Raw genomic sequence first — 14355 nt, 5'->3', positions numbered from 1 at the left:
TTTGATGCTTCTAGACAATAGTTTTAGTAGTTTTTCTGCATTGGCGGATGCTACAATATTATCTTGTGTTCATTCTACTACTACAGAAAAATATCTTAATTTATCCTCCGTTATACTTTTGGGCAATTCATGTTAGTACATTATCTTGTATTTGGCCTTGACTTTAATGAAACCTGGAATAGCGGAAATGGGTTCGTGTTCCGCTTCCAAAGTCAGCCGTCTTTGCCCAAGTGTGAACTGCAGACGACTCTCCAGTGGTTCGATTCGTTCTTACTTCTAATGAGGACTTTGAGTAATGAAGGGTAAAATTAAGATATTTCATATAATAGTGAGATGCTATTGATGAGTTTTCCATTGTCCAACAAATACATATGATTACAGCAAAGTACAAGAAGTTAAGTTATTTTTACAAAACATGAAAAATAAAAAAAGATGCAAATATGTACATGATCAAGAGATCAATTTTCTTCAAGAGAACCTCAAAATTCTCCAAAAACACCCCAACAACAAGAAAATTAAATTTCTTCCAACTTGGTTATATCGAACGATATTATTGCTTCCTTCATCTTCAAATCCTATCAGTTAACTCCTGAAAACGAATAAAATAAGTAAGGAAGTTAATAAGTAATAATATAAAATAACTCACACTCACTCCAAATCCACTAACTGTAAATCTTGAATCCGTCTCTGATTACCTGTGATATTAGCAAACATGTCATTGCAGAAATCAGGTGTCTTTGTCTCATCTATTCTATCTAAATCTCCACCATTTTTATCACCTTTCTGTGGCAAAATTTGTGATCTCTTCAACCCCAAACGTTGCTTCCAACTTCTCATCCCTTTTCCCATTCTTGGAAAAATATCATCATAATCATCGTCATCATCAATAAGAAGCTCATCTTTAAGAGTTGTAGCTCTACAATTCTCCCTCAATGGCAACAATTTACCTTTGGAGAAAAGCTCATCTGCAGAAATCATGTTGTAGCCAGGGACAGAGAACTCGAAATCCGAGGACACAGGAGCTTCTTTGTAGCCATTTTCATTCCTCAAATGGGGTTGTTGTGTATCAAGAAAATCATTAGAAAAGGAAATTCTTGGACCCATTGTTGAGTAGAGTCCTTGTTGATCATTGTTGAACATATTTAAGCATGCCATATTGGGGCAATCAAAGTAAAATTTTTCACTAAATTTCAATCTTTCTCATCCAATATGTGAACTCACATGTTCCTCTGCTGGTCTTTATATAGATGGTAACTAGCTCCACATGGTCAGAGTTATTTGGTACTACTACTGGCAGAAGCAAATAATTGAGCTACCCGTAAGTCAAGAGGCAGACCCAGGATTTGACGGTCGCAGGGTACCATGACATTCAATAGAAATTTATCACTGCTCATTAAAGATTGATATTGGGGCATATACTAATATCCTACTATTTTTTGAAGATATTTGCAAGTATATATGAAGTTTTTGCCGAAGTTTCAGGATGTCGGTGGCACCTCAACCCATAGTGTGCGTCTGCCTCTGGCGTAAGCTGATCAGGACACTACTATTACTGATACGGGCCATATGCTAACATCTAACTATTTTTTAAAGAAATTTGCAAGTATACATGTAATTTTTGCCGAAGTTTCAGAGTGCCGGTGACCTCTCAACCCATAATGTGTGTCCGCCTCTGGCGTAAGTTGATCCGGACACTATTATTATTAAAAAAGAAAAAAGAAACATATGAACTGTTATAAGACAATGACCACATTAATAAGATCATTACATTACGCCAATCAGATCTGTCGAACCGTCACAGACCGGATAACAAAATAATACCATTATTTTTTTCTCTTTTTGCTTTACATGTTCAAACAACAATTTTAACTTGATCTAACACATCAGACATGTGAGTCCATTAAAATAAAACACATTGCATGTGTTTTCTCTCTTTCTTAATGGTATTGTCCGGGCTAGTTTAGACACATAGTTCAGTGGATATTTACTAAGTTTCCAATTACGTGCACCTCAATTATTTTATGAAATATATGTTATCTCCTACCAACACAGGTACGAGACATAGTTTTCGCCTATTTTAATGATATATAGGATACACCCTTGAGTACTAGTCTATTAGTATAAGACAGTCTGAGGAGAAATAAATATGTATCAGCATTATTCTTTCCTTGAGATTAATGACAGATGCATTGAATAAGGCAGCTAGTTCTATAACTTATTATTTACTATTTTTGCTCCTTTTGTTGACTATTTACCACCCAAAGATGAAGGGGGCAGAAACAAGGAAATAGTATAATATGGGATTGTGAATAGTCCCATATTCACATCTTAAATGTACCTGCTGTTGCAAATAGTCCATAGTAATTCTCAATGATAAATTCAAAGTTTGAAAGGCCTTATGCCTCCAACAACCTTAATTTATGTAGCAGAACATGTCTCATGTAGTTGGACAACTGCATAATTTATCGCATTTAGTTCACTAGACTCTGTCTAGTGCTATTGGATTTAAGTGTATACTGATAGTGTAAAGATTTTTATATTTTAATTTATCAGTGTAATTTAACTTAATAAAACAAAATACATTGCGTGTGTTATCTCTTCTGCTCTTTTAGGATAGTGTCCGATAAAGGCGGACCCAAGATTTGAGTATCACGAGGGCACCACTCTAAATTTTTTTTAAAAAAAGATTATGCAATGTATGAGCCCGGATTCAAACCCGAGTCATCAAGAGAGCGAAGGTACTTAAGCACTTCTACAAACCAGCTCCTTGGTCCAGATTTTGGGAATTTAGGGAGCCGCATAAGATATTTAAGGGGTCACTCACTTTATATATAATTATATATAAAATATATCTACAGTTTTTTTGTCGGAGCTAACGGGTTTCGGTGACCCCTTCCTACCCCCCAACGTAGGTCCGCACTGGTGTCCGGGCTATTTTGGACAGACATAAGCTATATATTCACAATGTATTTACTAATTTCCAGTGTATGCACACCTCGATTATTTTTGCCGAATTTCCGTTACCGCCTACCAAAATTTACCAGACAACTTTGTACATTAAAGTTTAGACTAATGAAAAAAATACCTAATGTATTTGTTTCTGTTGGGATTTGAATCCTTATCTCTTATCGTTTCCAACCATTTAATGACTGATCACCTTGATTACTTATCTTTTTTTTTTTTGTTATAAGATAGTCCTCTGTCTGCCACCATCCATCCATCCATCCTAATAGGAAATTAGGTTTTTAATGATGTCCTTCCTAGGCGACTTTTATAGTCGCCACTAAAGATAGGAGCTGAGTGAAGCCACCTATCGAAATGGCGACCTATAGTTTAAATATATTTGCGGTGCATATACTTTTTTGTGGCAATCATAGCAAAGGCGGCTCAATAAATTTTGTGGTCTAAAGCCCATCTTTGATAAGAGGACTAAAAACATTATTAATTATTTTTTAATCAAATTTCTTCCCAATTGACGATCTACAATCCATTTAGTATATCTTCGGTAAAATATTATTGATATTAGAAAAGATTTTGTTCATTTTAATTTTAAAAAATTATTTCAATTGAGTTCACATTAGAGAAATTGTAGAATATATATATATATATATATATATATATATATATATATATATATTATGTAACAGTATTTTGTTCCAAATTTGTGTCGATCAACGTATGGCCAAAAATAATTAAATTCAAACTCAAGAAATCAATATTGAATTTCATTATTTTATTACTACTTTGTGTAATTTTTTTTAAAATTTTGGGGCCTTTAAAGTCTTGAGGCCTAAAGCCACCGGTTCATTGGCCTTACCCTCAAGCCGACACTGGGTCATAGTCGCAGACTCGCTGCAAAAGCTAATAATAGAACAATTTAGCTTTGGTGGCGACCACTGTCGCCACAAAAAGTAAACAAATTCGTCACAAATTAGAGTTAATGTAGACGCGATTGAAACAAGCGACATATAATTCGGCTCTTACGTTTGGTGTCGACTATTTGTGTCGCCACAGAAGGTCGTCCCTCTAGAGAAATACATTTTTTCACCTTTATCTTTGAGAGTAGTGATAGATGCATTGGATAAAGCAGCTAGAATCAACATCCTGTTACTATTTACTATTCTAGCTCCTTTGTTGATGTAACAATCCAATCAGTTGTTTTGAGTATTTGTACTTCACTTTCTAGTTCTCGGGCATGACTAGCCCCGTATGATGTACTATAACTTATGTAAATCGTCGGTTTTGATTTTCACATTAATCGGAACAGATATGAAAGAATGATTCTCATCTTGAAGCTTTAAAATTGAAAGGTTTCACCAAGTTTTGACCTTTTAGTATTCGATCTTGGATTTGAACTTTTATGATTTGATTAGCTCCGTTAGGTGATTTTGGACTTGGGAGCGCGCCCGGAATGTGATTTGGAGGTCCGTGGTGGAATTAGGCTTGAATTGGCAAAATTGGAAATTTGGCAATTTTCGGTCGGCGGTGAAAATTTTGATATCGGGGTCGCAATTGAATTTTGGAAGTTGGGGTAGGTTCGTGGTATCATTTGTGACGTGTGTGAAAAATTTGAGGTCATTCGGATGAGGTTTGATAGGTTTCAGCATCATTTGTGGAATTTGAAAGTTTAGAAGTTCTTAGTCTTGAATCCGAGGGTGTTTTAATATTTTGATGTTGTTTTGAGCGTTCTGAAAGTTCGACTAAGTTTGAATATTGATATGTCACTTGTTGGTATTTTTGGTTGAGGTCCCGAGGGCCTCGGGATGATTTCGGATGGTTATCGGAGAGTTTGGAAATTTGGTAATGCAGCTGAAGCTGCTGATTTTGTCTTAACCGTACCTGCGGAGTGGGAACCGCAGGTGCGAGGTTCGAAGAAGCGGGTATGCGGCACAGGTGCGCAGATGGGATCGCAGGTGCAGCCTTGTCCCCGCATCTGCGATGACCACAGATGCGGTCAGGATATCGCAGAAGCGGAAGTGGGCTTTTGATGAAATTCCGCAGAAGCAGAAAGGTTTTCGCAGGAGCGGTCCTACCAATGGGGGCATGGGACCGCAGATGCGGTTTTGCTGGGCAGAACCTATAAATTGGAGACTTCGCGAAATTTGGGTTATTTCCACCATTCATGTTCGAACTTGGAGCTTTTTGAAGGGTTTTGAAGAGTGAATCAAGAGGGTTTTCGTGGAGGTAAGCTACTTGAACTTAATACTCGTGATTATGGTGATTTTCAGTTGTTTTAGCATGTAATTAAAAGAAATTAAGGATGAAATTGAAGGATTAGAGCTTGAAAATTGGAGAGTTTGAATTGAGGATTTGAGGGACCATTTGAGGTCGGATTTTGATGAATTTGGTATGTATAGACTCGTAAGTGAAAGAGCTTTCTAGTTTTGTAATTTTTGTCGGCTTCCGAGATGTGGGCCCAGGGCCGGATTTGAGAGGATTTTGAGATTTGTACCTAATTTGATAATTTTCATTGTGGAATTCATTCCATTAGCATATATTGATGGTATTGTTATGGTTGTGAATAGATTCAGAGCGATTGGAGGCCGAGTCGAGGGGAAAGAGCATTGCGGAGTAGGGATTTGACCGGTTTGAAGTAAGTAATGATTGTAAATCTAGTCCTGAGGGTATGAAACCTCGAATTTCGCATTTGTTCTATTTTGAGGTGATGCACATGCTACGTGACGGGCGTGTGGGCGTGCACCGTTGGAAATTGTAACTTGGTCCATCCCGTAGCAATTATAAAGTTGCGTATTTGACTGAAACTATATGATACTTATGTGATTTAGAAAGAAATTCTATAAATGGGGCTGAATGCCATATTTGGGCCTTGTGCCAAAGCTGTTTGGAACCTTAGGGGTATTTTTCTTACTATCTTCTCACTGTTTTGATTTAAAAATCTATATTCAGTCATGCTATGTTTACTGATTTCATAACTCGATCTTTATTACTCCATTTTGATGCATAAAAAATGTTATTTTGGGTTGAGCATCCTGTTTTACTGATAGCCCGAGTGGCTTGAGAGGTTTATGACTGAGTGAGGCCGAGAGCCTGTTTTTGTGAGGATATTTATGTGATCTAGTTGCACGCCACAACATATTGTTACTAATTCATGATTTTGTGAAGCTGAGGGCCTGATTGATTTATGCCACGAGGTGGCTTGTTATGAGGCCGAGGGCCTGATTGATTAATGCAACGAGGTGGCTTGTTATAGCGTTTGTGCTGTAAGAGCCCCTCCGGAGTTTGCACACCCCCAATGAGCGCGGGTACTCTGAGTGAGTGATATGATATTTTGCCCGAAGGGCTGTTCTTGATTCATGTTGTGCCCGAGGGACTGTTTATGAGTGATTGTGAGGTATGCCGGAGGGGCTGTGTATGAGTGACAGTGAAGTTTTCCAAAGGGGCTGTTTATGATTCATGTTGGCCCGGAGGGCTGTATACGAGCGATGTTTGCCCAAGGGGCTGTTTGTGATTTTTGTTGCCCGAGGGGCTGATTATGCTTTCATCATTTGTACTCACTATTTCATCACTTTGTTTGAAGACTGTTGAAAGATGTTTTAAACGATTTTACTGAAACTGGATTTGAATGAGCTGAGTTGATTCAAAATCTTGATTTTAAAAGCCTGTTGTATTCTACTGAGACTTCATGATATGGACTGTATATGTTTTATTACTCGTCACTACTGCTCAGTCTTTATTTACTTTTATTACTTACTAAGTTGGCGTACTCACATTACTCTCTCCACCTTGTGTGCAGATCCAGTGGGGTTGCTGGACGTGATTGTATGTGTTGATTTCATCCGTCGGGGATGTGTTGAAGTTAGTAAGGTAGCTGCACGACGACCGCAACCCTGCTCTTCTCCCTCCTATCTTCCTATAGATGTTATTAGTTAGTTTCCAGACTGTATTGGTCTTAGTATTATCAGATAGTTCTTAGTAGATACTCATGACTAGTGACACTCCGATGTCAGGATTTCTTTCCACACTGTTGTTTTGATTTAACACTTTATGAAGGTTTATTTTTAAATAGCTTTGATTTTACCTTAAAAATGAAAATATTGATTTGATTTTGGTAATGTGTCGTCTTTTCTAGTACCACAATAGACGCCATCATGACATGGTGGATTTGGGTCGTGACAAGTTGGTATCAGAGCCTAGGTTACATAGGTCTCACGAGTCATGAGTAGGTTTAGTAGAGTCTCGCGGATCGGTACGGAGACGCCTGTACTTATCTTCGAGAGGCTGCAAAACCTTTAGGAAATCCCACATTCTTGAATTCTTATCATGCGACATTGATTCAGCTTGAAATGTAACTCTTTGAATTCCTTCCACGCATTCGTATGCGTGCATGAGCGCTCGGTATCAGCTGTGCATCGATGCCTTATGATTCCCTGGATAAGGTGCGAGATGTAATTTTTGTGTGTTGATGTTGGGCCAGTCTGGAGGGTTAAGGCTGGGTTTTGACTGTAGCTTGAGCATTGAGATTCCGATTATGTGAGCACGTGCATTTAGGACTTATATCCCCATTTGTGCCCTTATTGGTTGGAATTGTGACTGGATGACTATGGGGTGAGTATGATTTGACTGCGAGATGTGTTCATATGATTTGAATGTGATGAGAAGGGTCTGTTTAAGGGTAGAAAGAACTATTTGGTGCTTTATTTCCACATCTTGATTTGATGTATAGTCCGAGTTATGGGTGTGTTGAAGGATCTTTTCATGTTGTTTAGTTGGGGAGTGAAGTATATTTCATGTCATGATATGATTTTAGGCTCAGGAAGAGTAAGTGACTGTGTGATGTTTATGACGATGGAAGGGTATGGAGAGATGCTAGTTTGAGGCGAAGCAGGTGGGTTATCTCTTGTAGGGTGTCCTGAGGGTTCATGATCCCTATGTTGTTTGTTGGAAGTCCTCTTTTACCAGTGAAATATGTGTGTTGCAATTTGAGTATGGATCGCTTATGAGAGTGGGTTTGACTATTATGAGGGTGAATGCGAGATTTGTAGATGATTTGAAGTACTAGATGGTTTGTATTGCACGAGCTTATGAAGGATTTAGTTTAATCTCACTATGGTATTATGGCAGGAATAGAGTATGGGCATTGTGAGTTTTTGTGTTTTTTGACCTATGGCTTTGAGCCAAGTGGGGGAGTCTGCTATTGATGAGTTGATTGTGCGACTAAGTGTCGTATTAGTTTCAGTTTGAGGTATACCGGCGAATCAGTTGTGGCTTACAAAGGTTGAGATCGAGGATGACTCAAGTAAAAGAAATTTTGGATAAGGGTTGTGTTATGCTTTATGGGTATATGAGAACGTTGGATGAATTAGTTATTGTTGTAAGGGATGTAACCGGATGGAGTAGGATATCACTCGGCTGCTTAGAAGGATGGGTTACTTCCTTAGGTGTTGCTATAATAATGGGGCACATGTCGTTCGGCTCGTTTGATCAGTTTAATTGAAACCTGAGTAGAGTGGATGACTCCCGAGAATGGTTTTAAAGGATTCAAGATTTACATGTAGCAATTGGAGATCTTCAGGATGTGTATTTGGCTAAAAACCGAGGTTTACATTGGAAGGTGTCAAAACTTGTAGCATTTCTATATCATTATAGATTCTACATATCAGTATCAGGAAGGTGAATGTAATGGCTTTACATTCGCAGAAAGTCTCTTCAGGGTAAGTATTTTGAATATGGTGCTTTTGGGGATATTTAAGAGAGTATTCAGCGGCTTATGAGCCTTAGACGATGTGGTTTTATGCTTGGGTCTCGTGTGGGGAGTCTGGGTTGAGGATTGGGGTATTATGGCAAGGAGAAGTATCAATTTGAATGTAATTCAGAAGGAACTTGGATAAATAGGACAGCTTGGTAGTAGGTCAGATCGGCATGGTAAGGGATATGATTAGTTCTTTGGGTGCTTATGAGGTAATGAGTTTTTGCAGGCGTTTCGTGGCAATGCTCTTAGATTTTTGGTGACCTGCGTAGCTTGGTTGAGTTAGAAGGATTCAATCCTGATGGTTTGATTTTGTGCAAATGGGAGTCGGAGAGTTCTTGATGGTTTCTACCACGGTTAAAGATGTATATTTTCTACTAGCGTGAGAAGCATGTGATGTATAGTGATTTTATTCTAGATGGGATCAAATGGAAAGTTCTTGGCTAGTTGAGTACGTAGTTGCTTGTGGCTCGGAATGGATTATGAAGTTCTTATGTTTATCATAAGATGGCATGGAATATGCAATATGTTGTGTAGGGTTGAGATTTGCATGTGTAAGGTCACGATTCAGTTTTGAAAGGAAGGTCATAAATTCTTAGGAAGCATGGACAGTTTAGATGACTAGGTAAATGATATTACTAATTGGTGTGGCTTGATGAGAATATACATTTCAGAAAGGGCAATGTGTTTGACTTAAGGATACTTCATTAGTATTGCGGCATTCTCTTGTTTGATCGACTGCTGATATTCGAGTTTGCTTGGTGGCACAAAAGAATTATAGGAGTATCCCTCGTGGAATGATCAAGTAGCGGATGTGCGTTAGATGTACGGGCAGTGGAGTTGGGAATGCATATGGTGATTCGTGTGCTTTATGGATTTGGAGATTGAGAGTTCTCATAAACAGGTTATGTCGTGGTTGTGGACTATGAAGATGTTGGCAAAGCTAGTTAGATGATAGTATGTGCCATGATTCAGTTATTGTGAACTTTCATAGAGTTATTTATCTATTGTGGGTGACCAGAGCTGATTTGGGTTCATTGGTAGGCCCAACATGGAAGTATGTTCTGTACCGGGTCGAATTTGTTGACTCCGAACTACTATTGTTGAGGGATGTGACATTCGATTGTTGTTGAGCTTATTTGTATTCTGGAGTGATCTATGAGCTACTCTTCTATGTTACGAGGAGTTATGATTTGTTGGTTATATGCATATATGGTGCGGCTCTATTGGGGTCTCATAGCGGAAATTGAGCGGGAAGAGTATTGGGTATTGCTTGGTGGATGACGTATTGCTTATGTTCTTTCGGGTTTTACGTGGTGTTATATCATTTGCTTCTCCGTGGTTATGGTAATGCACCTTGGGACCTTGATGTTGAATTCCGAATAGTTATGGATTTAGAGTAGGGTGGCTCGAGGTAGATAATGCAGACCAACATTTGGATGGGGTCACGTGTTGTAACGAAGTTATGTGGAGGTATGATCCTTCGGGTTAGATTCATGTGTTCTGGTTCTACGGTATGTGATGGGTTTTTAACATTATGTTGTGGTGGTACTGGTGAGCTTGTGGTACAGCTCTCTCATTTGAGTTAGTTTCCATGATTTGAGTATATTTGGACTATTGCGTGTTGGTGCACAGGTTGCACGGGTTGTGGCTTTAGATTGTATCGATGTATCATGTCACTAGAGTACTCGTATTGGATGAGAGGAGGTCATTGGGATCTAGAATGAATACTATCGTCTTTGATTTCAGCATGTTGGAGAGATAATATCGAAATTCGGCTTAGAAATTTAGTATAGTCCTTGCCGAAAGAGAGAGAACTCCATGACTGGTTGATCAGAGGAATGGTTATGATTTTTGCGCATTTCTTTCATCATTGGCAGTATACGAAAGTGTTGGAACGAGGCTTTGTTTGATGAGAGGTTATTACCAGCATTTGGTTGTGTTGGGCAGCTACTGTGACTGGAAATTATCGTTGTGAGTGTTTGAGTTATGTGGTATATCATGTGATTTCATCTCGGGTCATGGTTATGACTAGATACAGCTTGTTCAGACCTATACAATATGTGGATATGAGATTCTGATCTTATAAAAAAATTCCGAATGATGGAAATTTGGTTATAAGGTTTATGGGCTAGGTTGGATTGCGAAATTTCAGTTATGTTGTGCTATCAGACCTATATGGGATAGGGTGACATGGGATCACCCCGAGTATGTGCATAGTGTGGATGCATGGAGATTTGATGGCTTTTGGAATAACTTTGGACACTTTCGCGGATGAACGTATGTTTAAGTAGGGGAGGATGTAACGACCCGACTGGTCGTTTTGAGCATTTGCACTTTGCTCGCCAGTTCTCGGGTATGGCTAGCCCTCTATGATGTACTATGACTTAAGTAAATCATCGATTTTGGTTTTTAGGTTAATCGGAACAGATATGGAAGAATGATTCTCAACTTGAAGCTTTAAAATTGAAAGATTTGACCAAGTTTTGACCATTTAGTATTCGATCTTGGATTTGGATTTTTATGATTTGATTAGCCCGTTAGGTGATTTTGGACTTGGGAGCGCGTTCAGAATGTGATTTGGAGGTCCGTTGTGGAATTTGGCTTGAATTGGCAAAATTGGAAATTTGGCGATTTTCGGTCGGCGGTAAAAATTTTGATATCGGGGTCAGAATGGAATTTTGAAAGTTGGGGTAGGTTTGTGGTATCATTTGTGACGTGTGTGCAAATTTTTGGTCATTCAAATGAGGTTTGATAAGTTTCTACATCGTTTGTGGAATTTGGAAGTTTAGAAGTTCTTAGACTTGAATTCAAGGGTGTTTTGGTGTTTTGATGTTGTTTTGAGCGTTCTGAAGGTTCGACTAAGTTTGAATGTTAATATGTGACTTGTTGGTATTTTTGGTTGAGGTCCCAAGGGCCTCAGGATGATTTCGAATAGTTATCGAAGAGTTTGGAAATTTGGTAAAGCAGCTGAAGCTGCTGATTCTGTCTTAACCGCACCTGCGGAGTGGGAACCGCAGGTGCGAGGTCCGTAGAAGCGGGCATGAGGCACATGTGTGCAGATGGGATCGCAGGTGCGGCTTGGTCCCCGCATCTGCTATGACCGCAGATGCGGTCATGATATCGTAGAAGCGGAAGTAGGCTTTTAATAAAATTCCACAGAAGCTGAAAGGTTTTTGCAGGAGCGGTCCCGTAGATGTGGGCATGAGACCGCAAATGCGGTTTTGCTGGGCAGAACCTATAAATTGCAGACTTCGCGAAATTTGGGTTATTTCCACCATTCATGTTCGGACTTGGAGCTTTTTGAAGGGTTTTGAAGAGTGAATCAAAGGGGTTTTCGTGGAGGTAAGCTACTTGAACTTAATACTCGTGATTATGGTGATTTTCAGTTGTTTTAGCATGTAATTAAAAGAAATTAAGGATGAAATTGAGGGATTAGAGCTTGAAAATTGGAGAGTTTGAATTGAGGATTTGAGGGACCATTTGAGGTTGGATTTTGATGAATTTGGTATGTATAGACTCGTGAGTGAAAGAGCTTTCTAGTTTTGTAATTTTTGTCGGCTTCCGAGATGTGGGCTCGGGGCCGGATTTGAGAGGATTTCAGAATTTGTGCCTAATTTGATAGTTTTCCTTGTGGAATTCATTCCATTAGCGTATATTGATGGTATTGTTATGGCTGTGAATAGATTCGGAGAGATTGAAGGCCGAGTCGAGGGGCAAGAGCATCGTGGAATAGGGATTTGACCGGTTTGAGGTAAGTAATGATTGTAAATCTAGTCCTGAGGGTATGAAACCTCGGATTTCACATTTGTTTTACTACTTTGAGGTGACGCACATGCTAAGTGACGGGCTTGTGGGCGTGCACCATTGGGGATTGTGACTTGGTCCGTCCTGTAGCAATTATAAAGTTGCGTATTTGACTGAAACTATATGATATTTGTGTGATTTAGAAAGAATTTCTATAAATTGGGCTGAATGCCATATTTGGGCATTGTGCCAAAGCTGTTTGAAACCTTAGGAGCCTTTTTCTTATTATCCTCTCACTATTTTGATTTAAAAATCTATATTCAGTCATGCTATATTTACTGATTTCATAACTCAGTCTTTATTACTCTATTTTGATACATAAAAAATGTTATTTTGGGTTGAGCACCCTGTTTTACTGATAGCTCAAGTGGCTTGAGAGGTTTATGACTTAGTGAGGCTGAGAGCCTATTTTTGTGAGGATATTTATGGGATTGGGCTGCACGCCGCAACATGTTGTTACTGATTCATGATTTTGTGAGGTCGAGGGCGTGATTGATTTATGCCACGAGGTGGCTTGTTATAGCGCTTGGGCTGTAGGAGCCCCTCTGGAGTTTGCACACCCCAAGCGAGCGCGGGTACCCTGAGTGAGTGATATGATGTTTGCCCGAGGGGCTGTTCTTGATTCATGTTGTGCCCGAGGGGCTGTTTACGAGTGATTGTGAGGTGTGCCCGAGGGGCTGTATATGAGTGACAGTGTTGTTTGCCCGAGGGGCTGTTTATGATTCATGTTGGCCCGAGGGGCTGTATACGAGCGATGTTTGCTCGAGGGGCTGTTTATGATTTATGTTGCCCGAGGGGTTGTATACGAGTGAGTTTTGCCCGAGGGGCTGATTATGCTTTCATCATTTTTACTCACTGTTTCATCATTTTGTTTGAAGACTGTTGAAAGATGTTTTAAATGGTTTTATTGAAACTAGATTTAGATGAGTTGATTTGATTCAAAACCCTGATTTAAAAGCCTGTTGTGTTCTACTGAGACTTCGTGATATGAACTGTATATGTTTTATTGCTCGTCACTACTGCTCAGTCCTTATTTACTTTTATTACTTACTGAGTTGGCGTACTCACATTACTCCATGCACCTTATGTATAGATCTAGGGGGGTTGCTGGACGTGATTGTGAGTGTTGATTTCATCCGTCGCAGATCTGTTGGAGTTAGTATGGTAGTTGCATGGCGATCGCAACCCTGTTCTTCTCCCTTCTATCTTCCTATAGATGTTATTAGTTGGTTTCCAGACTGTATTGGTCTTAGTATTATCGGACAATTCTTCGTAGATGCTCATGACTGGTGATACTCCGATGTCGGGCTTTTTTTCCGCACTGTTGTTTTGATTTAAACACTTACAATAGTTAGGTTTAAACCAATCGGAGTATCACTATTTTGATTTAAACACTTACCATCAGAGAATGGTTTGTATGTAATTTAGTTTGGTTTTGGTTTAAAAATTTTAAAAACTGATTAAATTGGTTTGGTTTTGGTTTTAATCAAAAACCGGCCAAACCGAACCGTGAACACCCCTAGCGAAGAGATGCCAAAAAATTATACAGTGTAAATAGGTCAAATTTTTAATGTATACGGTATATACTATATGTTGAAAGTAGAAAAACTCCGAATTTGATGTTGAATAACTGTTTTTCTTAGCTCATCAAGGATGGATTAATGTATGACTGCTTAGGGATTTGAATCCCGATTTTGTATGAGTTTCGCCAACTTCATTAACCACTAGATCACCTCCCGAGATTTTATGTTACATTGAGCTACAAAATGCATCAAATCTCTAGCCACCCATTTGTGCAAATTTAGCCAACTACTTCATGAGCAAATTAAAGCTCAATCGTT

The 14355-nt window shown here is 39.0% G+C and overlaps 1 protein-coding gene across 1 annotated transcript; it reads right to left on the bottom strand.

The window, feature by feature from the left end:
* Positions 1 to 316: 316 nt before the first annotated feature.
* Positions 317 to 1194, bottom strand: LOC104213967 (uncharacterized). The gene is made up of 2 exons (XM_009763548.2): positions 696 to 1194; positions 317 to 589 (listed from the first exon to the last, which is right to left on the bottom strand). Exons 1-2 carry the CDS (start codon positions 1153 to 1155, stop codon positions 579 to 581), a joined length of 471 nt encoding a protein of 156 aa, XP_009761850.1. The 5' UTR covers positions 1156 to 1194; the 3' UTR covers positions 317 to 578.
* Positions 1195 to 14355: the final 13161 nt, after the last annotated feature.

Source organism: Nicotiana sylvestris, chromosome 12 (genome assembly GCF_000393655.2).
Source record: "Nicotiana sylvestris chromosome 12, ASM39365v2, whole genome shotgun sequence".
NCBI lineage: Eukaryota > Viridiplantae > Streptophyta > Magnoliopsida > Solanales > Solanaceae > Nicotiana > Nicotiana sylvestris.
This window is presented reverse-complemented; position numbering and strand designations above follow the sequence as displayed.

What these genes read in the sequence shown, in the direction of transcription:
- LOC104213967 (XM_009763548.2), bottom strand. Translation starts at nt 1,155, where the DNA reads ATGGCATGCTTAAATATGTTCAACAATGATCAACAAGGACTCTACTCA.